Source organism: Cetorhinus maximus, chromosome 1 (genome assembly GCF_964194155.1).
Source record: "Cetorhinus maximus chromosome 1, sCetMax3.hap1.1, whole genome shotgun sequence".
Classification (NCBI taxonomy): domain Eukaryota; kingdom Metazoa; phylum Chordata; class Chondrichthyes; order Lamniformes; family Cetorhinidae; genus Cetorhinus; species Cetorhinus maximus.
This window is the reverse complement of record NC_135879.1, coordinates 237,379,209-237,390,187: the sequence shown is the minus strand read 5'-3', so window position 1 is coordinate 237,390,187 and position 10,979 is coordinate 237,379,209. Positions and strand designations below refer to the sequence as shown.

Below are 10,979 nucleotides of genomic sequence, written 5' to 3'. Positions count from 1 at the left end.
CTTTACCAACTGCTTGGTCATAACAGCCTAATAATCCAAAGGTCTTGGTTAATGCTCTGGAGACATGGGCCAGAATTTTCCCGTCGGCGATTTGGGGACAGGGCCTGCTTGCCAATGGGAAAATGACGCGGGATGATGTTGGGAGGAACCCCCGACGTCATCCCGGTCCATTTAAATTTTTAGGAAGGCGGGCGGACAGCCATTGACAGGATCATTAAGCTCATTGAAAGACCTGCCCGTCCAACCTTAAGGCTGATGGGCAGGGCAGGCCAGGAGCCCCAGTGGGCTTCTGATAAAACATGGAACCTCATCCACTGGCGGAATGAGGTTTCATCTCAGTTTTTAAAAAAGTTTCACATGAGGGGGACATGTTAATCATGTTTTTCTTTCTCTATTTTTAAAGTTTTTAAAATATTCAGCGCTCTCCCTGAGACAGCACTTAGTCTCAGGGAGCAGTGTGCGAAAGAGAGCACTTTGGCAGATGGGGAGTCCCCCTCCCGCCCGCACAGGAAGTGCATAGCGCATAGCACTCCCTGTCGGGCAGGCCGCTGGGCGGGCTTTAATTGGCCCGCCCACTCAAAATGGCGGTCGGCCCCGTTTCGGCGGCGGAGTTCAGCCGCCCGCCCACCGCCGAGTTGGTGGGGCCCGCCCGTCCATCAAGGTCAAAATTCTGGCCATAGGTTTAAATCCCGACAAGTCTTGCTGGTGGAAGTTAAATTCTAGTAACTAATAATTCTGGAATTGAAAACCTCAATAATGGTCATTATGAAACCACCATCAATTGTTGCAAAAACCTATCTGATTCACTTTAGGGAAGGAAATCTGCCATTCTTACCTGGCCTGACCTACACGTGACTCCAGACCCACGGCAATGTGGTTGATTTAACTGACCTCTGAAATGGCCTAGCAAGCCACTTCAAGGGCAATTAGGGATGGGCGACAAATGCTGCCCTCGCCAGCGATGCCCACGTCCCACGAAAGAATAAAAATAATCCATTAAATTCTGTCCTGACTATGCTCAAAGTTGAGCAGGCACTGATCTCTGGGGTAGAGAATTCCAAGGGTTCGTAACCCCTTTGAGTGAAGAAATTTCTCCTTGTCTCGGTCCTAAATGACTGAGCCCTTATTCTGAGGCTGTGGCCGCACGGGTAAGATTTTTGTAGGCTGATGGGGGTGGGAACGGTGGTGGGCAGGTCGACCGGCGTGCATTTTGCTGGCACCATCCTGCCAACCAATTATGAAGAATGCTGGATCGGGGCTGGAACTGCCTGCAATGGTGGGTAGCTTCGTTACGGTGACGAAGATGTCAAATTAGTTAAGACCATTGATAAGGGGCCAGTGGAATTTGACCCGCAGGAACCCGTGGCACCCAGAACATGACAGCGGCAGGGAGACTGCCAGTGCTCCAGAAATACTTTGGGATCCCCCTTCCCCCTGACCCCACAACACATACTCGCCCATAGCTGAGGCAGCAGGGGTTTCCCCTCCACAATGCTGGTCCAGCCGTTGCACCCATTTACTTTCTCTCAAGACTTTTACAAGTGCTGAGAGGGTTCCCCCCCCTCCCTTAGGTAGAGCAGGCTTCAGCTCCTTCCAGCATTGAGAGCTCGCCCGCCATCTTAACTGGGCATGCCAATCCAAGCAAAAATCGAAGTTGTGTGACTGCTCCGATACGGTGCAGATTCGGGACCCTCATTTGACCCCGACGGCAGGGTCCCGACCCCAAAATGCAAAACCCTTCCCGGGTCACAAGAGGCTATGGGCCTAGTGCTGGAAGATGGGATTAGAATAGTTGGGCACTTGTTTGACCGGCGCAGACTCGATGGGCTGAAGGGCCTTTTCCTGTGCCGTAGACCTCTACGACTCTTATGATTCCCCAGCCAGGGGCAACATTTTCTCGGTTTCGACCCTGTAAAGGCCCTGTAAAGCAAGTGTGTGTGCTTCAAATAGGTCACCTCTCAAGTTTTCTAAATTCCTTTCATTCCTTGGGCTGAGTCTTGCTGTGAAATGAGAGAGAGAGAGAGAGAGAGAAAATCTTTCAATTTTGCTGCACTCTTCCTGGAGCCAGTGACTGATGTTACTTCCATGCTGGAGCTGTGTTGGGTAGACTGGGTGGCTATTTTGTTTGAGGCGCTGAGACTTTTGGGAGACGTTCCCTTAGCCCTTTGTTTACAAGCTGATCGTTCCTAAGCTCACATGATCAGCGGAGCTGGGCAGTGCAGGGACTGACGTGCATCTTTGCACGTTCTGTTTTTTTTTTGTAAATGCTTTAGCAAAGCGCAGACAGAAAGAAAGAAAAGCAGAGAGAGAGAGAGAGAGGGAGAGAGCTAGAAGCAGCAACTGGGGAAAAGGGGAGGGTGAAGCCAAAAAAAAAAGAGGGCTTTTATTTTTAGATTTACAGCATCAGTCTCTTGATTTATCCATTCCAGCGGAGATACGCTGCATTAGAAAATAGGAGGCAAAATATATTTTTTTTTTTGCAAAGAAAAAAAGACTTAAGATGTCAGTTTCCAATTTAGCAGAAGGAAGTTTGCATGGTGAGTATTCCAGCGAACCTCTTTGTTATTTATAATAACGTGCTCTTATATTTAATGTTGTCCAATATTATTTCTGCTTCTGATCATTCTCACGAGCATCCATGTGAGAGCAGACAAATAACACTTTTATTTATGCAGCTGTGGGGGGTCAAGAAGCAGTATTCATTTGGGCTGCTTTTGTGCCTCAGTCAAAATAATATCCAGCTAATATTTGTTTCAAGGTGTCAAAATGAACAGCTGTAACGGAGATTTAAATTGACAAAATATATTTCCTTGAACTATTTTTATTTTTTGGGTGATCCGTTTGCATTCGTGTGTTTTTTTGTTTTGAATACAATGCATTGATTAATGTGGACTTCGTGGGCTTTTCATGGCAAATTGAAATTGACAAGGGTGAAATCACTGGGTCGCTATTCTGCTTTTGCTACTGTTGCCTAGTTCAAGTTTGCCAGTCGCTGCAGTCTTTATGAATGGACGGAAGGCTGACAGCGGACCAGGTGGGGGGAGGTGCCTGGGTAACTCAAAGCAACAGTGTTGCTTGAGGGAAAGCGCTAATATTTTTTATCGCCCCTTGGGGCAACTTAAAAGCACTTTACAGCAAATGAAGTACTTTTTAAAGTGCACTCACGGTTGTCATGAAGGTACTGTTGCCCTTTTGGCGCACAGCAAGATCCAACGAACAAAGCAGTGCGATTGCCTTGCTAGTGTGATGTTGATTGAGGGATAAATATAGGCCAGGGCACAAAGTCGGTCACTCCGTGCTTTGAAGTAATGTGGTGGGATCTGTGATGTCCCCCTGAGAGAGCATTCAGAGCCTGATGCTGCATCTGAGCGAGGGCAGGTCTGACAGTGCAACATTCCCTCGGTACTGCACTGGAAGTGTCTTGTGCTTAGGTCTCATGAGTGGGACTCAAACCCATGACTTTCTGGCCCAGAGGCAAGAGTGCACTGTGACACAGCTAATGCTTGGGCTGGCAAGTTAGATCTGAAGCTTTTAAACAAACTAAAGAGGTACAGCTCTCCACACAAGAATAAAATATATATGTGGCTATTCCCAGAGTAGGTTGTAGGTTTTCTAATAGCTCAGATATGGTTGTCTACTGAGGAAAGGTTGGGCACACACTAATTAGAGTTTAGAAGAATAAGGTAATCTTATTGAAACACATAAGATTCGGAGGGTGGGGGTGGGGGGGGGGGTGGGGTGGGTGGGGGTGGTGGGGGGCCTGACAGGGTATGAGAGTCTGGTGGAGACAGGTTCAACTGAAGCATTCAAAAGGGAATTAGGCTGTTATCTGGAAAGGAAGAATGTGCAGGGTTATGGGCATGAGGCGGGGGAAGGGCACCGGGCGAGTTGCTCATTTGGAGAGCCGGTGCAGGCACGATGGGCCAAATGGCCTCCTCCTGTGCTGTACCAATTCCGTGATTCTGTGGGTAGACGCTGAGAGGATGTTTCCTCCTGCGGGAGAATCTAGATCTAGGGGGACACACTTTTCAAAATAAGGGTCTCACATTTAAGACGGGGAGGATGAGGAGGAATTTCCCCTCTCAGAGGATCGTTAGTCTTTGGAATTCTCTTCCACAGAGAGCAGTGGAGCCTGGGCCAATGAGTGTTATCAACACTGAGTGAGTTGGGCAGATTTTTGATCGACAAGGAAGTCCAGGGTTATGGGGGTGTGTGGGAGCAGGCAGGTAAAGGCCACAGTCTGATAATAAGACCATGACCTTATTAAATGACAGAGCAGGCTTGGTGGGCTGAGTGGCCCACTCAAGTTCCTATTTCTTATAATCTTATTTGTGTGGTGATATCAAGTTTATATTGGTGGCAAAACCTTGGCAGCTGAAGTGTTGTGGCCATACAGTTTGTACAACATGATGCACATATTAGCAGATATCCTGTGGAACTGCTTGCAATAGGTCAGAAGACTGGACACATCATACCATGCATGTAGAATATGTTAATCTGCTGCCAATATGGAGCTGTGTCTCCTTAAAACGACAAAGCCCAATAGCTGTTAAGTAAACCGTGGGTGAGATCAGAGTTTAATTGTTCTTTAAGTTGCAGGTCAGAGCCTTGGGTTTGATAAAGTCAGTCTGTGATCACAAATATTTTGCCTCCTGTGCCGATTAAGATATTTTGCTGTGCTGGGGTATCCTCTCTCTGTAAATTACAAATGACGACTGCTGCTTGAGTCTGATGGGGAAGTCTGGCAGGGAATGTATGCTGATGTGCTGTATTAATACAGATACTGCTTTCAAAAGGGAGAATCGCTTACATACTTGTGGAAGGACAATTTGTAGGGCTGAGGGGAAAGAGAAGATGGAGTGGGACATACATACGTATTAGGAGCAGGCCATTCGGCCCCTCGAGCCTGCTCTGCCATTCAATAAGATCATGGCTGATCTCATTGTGGCCTCGACTCCACATTCCGCCTATCCCCGATAACCTTTGACTCCCTTGTTAGTCAAGAATCTATGTACCTCTGCCTTAAAAATACTCAATGACCCTGTCTCCACTGTTCTCTGGGGAAGAGAATTCCAAAAACTCATGACCCTCTGAGAGAAATAATTTATCCTCATCTCCGTGTTAAATGGGAGACCCCTTATTTTTAAACTGCGTCCCCTAGTTCTAGTCTCTCCCACAAGGGGAAGCATCTGCCTGGCATCTACCCTTTCAAATCCTCTCAGGATCTTGTATGTTTCAAGAAGGTCATCTCTCATTCTCCTAAACTCCAATGGATACAGGCCCAGTGGGTCCAATCTTTCCTCATAAGATAATCCTCACATCTCAGGTATCAGTCAAGTGAACCTCCTCTGTATTGCTAATTGGGACTAATTCGGTAGCTCTTTTTAAAGAGCCAGCAGATTCAATGGGCTGAATGGCCTCCTGTGCTATATGATGTTGCGGTAGTTTCCATTGAGTTCTACCAGTCAACATCTATAAATACTCTCCTCTAATTTCCCCTGGCCCTATATTCTTGGTTCCCTTTGGAGTAATAACCTGAGAATGCCTCATCAGGAACATTTAATAGTTTTTACCTGTGCTGAGATCCTCCTTTAACCATCTTATCTGTAGATTATAAAGTTTAAGCTCCCCTAATATTTCCCCAGTGATTGCACATTGTTCTCGCTCATGTTGTCTGAACTCTCCAATGTTATAACTGTGTTGCTATCACTTTTTATAACTGTCTGTATGACTCACCGTTTACAGTCTGTCGTTTTATGTTGACCTGCTCCTGAGAACTCAACAGGCTGTTATCTTAAAGGTCAGCTCAGTATTCAGTATTTCTGTGTTGTGTGCATTTGTTCTTCTGAATACTCTACCTCAACTGAGAGGTTCATAGCTATCAGGAAAGATTGAGCAGGCTTCTTTCTAGAAAAGAGGAGGCGGGGGCGCAGGGGAGCAGGGGAGCAGGGGCAGGGTGTACCGGTGACCTGTTAGAGATCTTTAGGATTGTGCAAGCGTTTGATAGGATCGACGTAGAGAAAACGTTTCCACTGTGGGGAGACCAAAACGAGGGGTCATAAATATAACACAGTCACCAATAAATTCAATAAGTCCATGTCCAAATGCAGCAAGACCGGACAGTATCGAGACTTGGGCTGACAAGTGGCAAGTAACATTCGTGCCACACAAGTGCCAGACAATGACCACCTCCAACAAGAGAGAATCTAACCATCTCTCCATGACATTCAATGGCATTACCATCACTGAACCCCCCACTATCAACATCTTGGGGGTTACCATTGACCAGAAACTGAACTGGACTAGCCATATAAATACTGTGGCTACAAGAGCAGGTCAGAGGCTAGGAATCTTGTGACAAGTAATTTACCTCCTGACTCCCCAAAGCCTGTCCACCATCTACAAGGCACAAGTCAGGAGTGTGATGGAATGCTCCCTACTTGCCTGGATGAGTGCAGCTCCAACAACACTCGAGAAGCTTGACACCATCCAAGACAAAGCTGCCCGCTTGATTTGCACCCCAACCATAAACATTCACTCCCTCCATCACCGACACACAGTAGCAGCAGTGTGTACCATCTACAAGATGCACTGCAGGATTTCACCAAGGCTCCTTAGGCAGCACCTTCCAAATCCACAACCACTACCATCTAGAAGGACAAAGGCAGCAGGTAGATGGGAGCATCACCACCTGGAAGTATCCCTCCAAGCCACTCACCACCCTGACTTGGAAATATATCGCCGTACCTTCACTGTCACTGGGTCAAAATCCTGGAACTCCCTCCCTAACAGCACTGTGCATGTACCTACACCACATGAACTGCATAAGCTCAAGAAGGCAGCTCAGCACCGCCTTCTAAAGGGCAATTAGGGACGGGTAATAAATGCTGGCCTAGCCAGCGAAGCCCACACCCTGTAAATTAATTTTAAAAAAGAGAATTCAGGAAGAACTTCCTTATTCTAGAGAGTGGTTAGAATGTGAACCTCTCTACCATAAGGAGTAGTTGAGGTAAATTGGATAGATGCATTTAAGGGAAAGTATAAGAGGCAGAAAGCAATAGAATGCTTTTTGCTGAGGTGGGAAGAGGATCGTCTGTGTAAATCCTATGTCATTCTGTGAATAAATTCAGTGCTAGGTACGTCGGCATGCTGAAAGCCACTAGTTAATTTGTGATCTCAGCCACTTTTTGGTTGGGGAGGTGCTCAGCTGGCCTGTGGTTACCTCCAAGCGTTGGGGAGAAGTGTCCTTGGGGACAAGGCCAGTGAGGCGATTGAAGGCCACAGTTATGCCTGGGTGATGGCTTATGAAAGTTGGCTATAGGGCCATTTGCGACAGGCTGCGTTTCCCGCCAACGCCCTACATGCTCTGGGCGTGCACAGTTGGTGTGTGTGTTGCTCCATGATGTCATTTGAAGTGCCTGAGTCGGCAGTGGCCAGGATCAAAGATGGCAACTGCTGAAATCATCACAGCTGGGCGGCGGCATCCTTTTTAATGGACAGGCGGAAAGAAATGTGAAACTACTAATTTGTACTCATCCATTGTGGTTATTTAAATTATAACATACATAAAAGAAAGACACATTTAAGGCAAGACACAGCACCCTCTCTGTTATTGATACCAGCATGTCGGAATGAATCACAGCTGCTTGTAAGCAAAATTCATATGGCTAGTTAGTTTGAAAAAGTGCAATTTTGCAAAGACTAATTGCAGAGTTGCCTGTGGAACAAGGAGTGATAGTAAATCATTGGGTTTCACTGTGAAAACTGTACTCTGTCTGCCACCCATTAAGCCTGGAGAAAGCATATAGTGGCATGCGCTTGATCAGAAAGGCCATTATATTAGCATTGACAGGGGATTCAACGAGAGTATTTGCCCAGGGAGAGGAGGGAAGGGACGGGGGTGAGGAGAAGCAGATGGGGACCCCCGTAAATGCTGCTCAGTGGACTTCCCCGTGCCTTCTGACACACTTCCCGGGAGCTGCCGAATTTTGACATTGGCACATGCTCAATCCTTCTGACATCACCTTAACTGTGCATGCTCAGAAGCCTGTGCACGGGTAGACTGATACTGGCAGCCTGGGTGCAGCAGAATGACGCCAGCAGATTTCCGCCCATGTGTGGACCAGTGCGCATGCCCAGCCCGCCACCTTGCGTTGGCAGGAGACACAGTATTTGCAGCACCCTTTCAGGCTGTGCGGTAGGCCTGGAGGTCCTAGGTGGCTGCGCTTTGGCGGTTTGATGGGGGGCAGAGGGTTGGCTGGCAGGAGGGGAACATAGAGCAGAGAGATCACTGTCTGAATAAATATGAAAGTCAAAAAATGAGAGCTCTAGAAGTTCAGAAAAACATCATTGGTGCGATGGTTAAATACGTTAAGTCACTGGCATTAAAGACCTGTTTTATCAGACCTAAGGGGAAACCATAATGGTTACTTTTAATCACAAAATCCAATCTTATCCCCATCATTTGCTTCTTCTGCCAGCATTGACCTGTGCCCGGGTATGTTTCCATTGGCATCTCTAACCCAGCTTCATCCAAGCAGCTGTTCTCCATGTGTTGACCAGCCAGCTGAAGTTTATTGCTTTTGGATTATGTGGGGATCACCCTTGATCCTCTCATAACCTGCACTCCTCTCCTTGCCCACGCCCCCTTCCCCATCCATGCCCCTATTTACTTTTACGATCTATATCAATTTACAGTCTGTATTAATGACTTGAATGAAGCGGCCAGCTGTATTGTAGCCAAATTTGCTGATGATACATAAATAGGACAGTGTGTTGTGAGGAGAATACAAAGTGTCTGCAACGAGCTATGGATAGGTTAAGTGAATGGGCAAAAATTTGGCAGATGAAGTAAAATGTGGGAAAATGTGAACTCGTCCGCTTTGGCAGGAAGAATAGAAAAGTAGAATACTATTCAAATGGAGAGAGTCTGCAGAATTCTGTGGTACAGAAAGATCTGGGTGTCCTGGTACATGAATCCAAAATGTTAGCATGCAGATACAGCAAGTAGTAAGGCCCTCCCTTCCCCTCTCCCCACACTCTGCATCCACCCCCCCCAACCGCTCGTGTTTTCCCCCCTCCGCTCACGTTTCCCCCCCCAGCTCCCATTTTCCCCCCTCCCCGCTCCGCTCCCGTTTCCCTCCCTCTGCTCCTATTTTCCCTCCATCCGCTCCCGTTTCTCCCCCTCCGCTCCCGTTTCTCCCCCTCCGCTCCTGTTTCTCCCCCTCCGCTCCTGTTTCTCCCCCTCCGCTCCCATTCCCCCCCCCCCCCCCCGCACTCCCATTTCTCCCCCTCCCCTCTCCCGTTTCTCCCCCTCCGCTCCCGTTTCCCCACCTGCCTCCAGCTACTTCGGCCTTGAACTCTGGAATTCTTTTCTAAACCTTTCTGCCTCTCTACTTCACTCTCTTCCTTTAAGACACTCCTTAAAATCTACCTTTATGGAGAAGTTGAAGAGATTTTTTTTCACCCAGTGGGTGTTGGGGATCTGGAACTCGCTGCTTGAATGAAGGTTTCTGCCTCTACCACTCTTTATATTTAAAAAATACTTGGGTGCACTGTTGACTTTCCATAGCCTACAGGACACTGGATTAGGTTGGATAACTTTCTGAGCTAGCATTGACGTGATAGGCCAAGTGGCCTCCTCCTGTGTCATAAATTTTCTGTTTCTACTTCTTAGCCCAAGCTCCTGTTAAGCACCTTGGGACATTTTCACTACAGCAAAGACCCAGTGTAAATGCAAATTGTTGTTGATGTGAGGGAAGAGGTGTCTAGATTTGCCAGCAGCTTCATCACTGCTGCCTCTCTCTTTGGATATTTTTGAAATGTATTTATTGAAATAGTGTGTGTCTGTGTGTCAATGACATCATTGGGTGCAATTGGCTATTCGCCCAACAGTATAAACAAGTTGCACAACAAGGATGTGAGAATGCTGGCTGTCTCCGGAATCATACCACTTCATGAATGCCTGTTGATTTATCCCGGACCTATTACCTTCTGTCGAAGCCTGTGGCATTCAATGAAAGGAAGTAAAACAAACAGAGGTACGTTGTACCAAATCACACCTTGCAGAAAGGTCTCAGGTGGCTTCAAGCCCACTGAGTTACTTTTGAGGGCAGTTCTCTATTGTTCTGTAGGCGAATATACGCTTAGGCACTGCAAGGTTCCAACAATGGCGAATCAAAGGACTTGAGTTTTTCCCTCGGAGCGACCGGCGGGCCCGGAAGCAGATGCAAACTCGAGCTGGCTGGCCAATTAACAGCCACCCGGTGTGAAACCCATTCTGTGAGAGGGCCGGCACTACCTGGGTGGAGCTGGGACAGGGCGGACGCCTCCTGGGAGTCAGCTGCCGGCAGTGGGTTTAACAGGACAGAAGGAAGGACGCGGTGGGGCCTGCCAGCTAGGCCCACACCCGGAGGCCCGGATTTCCACTGCCTGTGGATCCTGCAACTATGGGACAGCCTAAAAGGCAGAGCCAGACTTTTCAGGAGTGAAGTTAGAAAAGCACGACGGTGGTACAAGCTTGGAACTCTCTTCTGAGAACATAGTTGATGATTTGTTCATTTTAAAACTAAGATTGACAGATTTTTTTTTTGTTAACCAGCAGTATTAAAGGACAAGGGTGGGTACATGGAGTCAGGTTACAGATCAGCCATGATCACGTTGAATAGCAGAATGGGCTCGAGGTGTTCCTTTGTTCCTGCGCCCCTCGGATAAACTGTCAACACTCGCCGTTTAAGTTCAAACCTGTAAAACGTCAGAGGTCAGGTGGCATCTGTGGACATGAAACCCTTCCCCTGCCTTCTTCGGTCAGTGATGTTACGGAAGGAGAAGGGCTGAACACGGGGAACTGGAAGAGCAAGAATTGGCCAGAGGCCTGACTATAGGCCCACTTGGCTTCATGGCATTGGGCAGCAATTGGTGCATGGAGAAAACAAAATGCTTCTTTGCTGTGCAGTGAACGAAATAAGCTTATTCACGGC

At 47.6% G+C, this 10,979-nt stretch overlaps 1 protein-coding gene across 1 annotated transcript in view; it reads left to right on the top strand.

Moving 5' to 3' along the window:
* Positions 1 to 2,303: 2,303 nt before the first annotated feature.
* LOC144688032 (BCL2/adenovirus E1B 19 kDa protein-interacting protein 3-like) overlaps positions 2,304 to 10,979 on the top strand; it is a 42,607-nt gene continuing 33,931 nt past the window's right edge. The window contains exon 1 of the mRNA XM_078554688.1: positions 2,304 to 2,537. Coding sequence (XP_078410814.1) covers positions 2,501 to 2,537 — 37 coding nt within the window. The 5' untranslated portion in view covers positions 2,304 to 2,500. The remainder of the gene's footprint in view (positions 2,538 to 10,979) is intronic.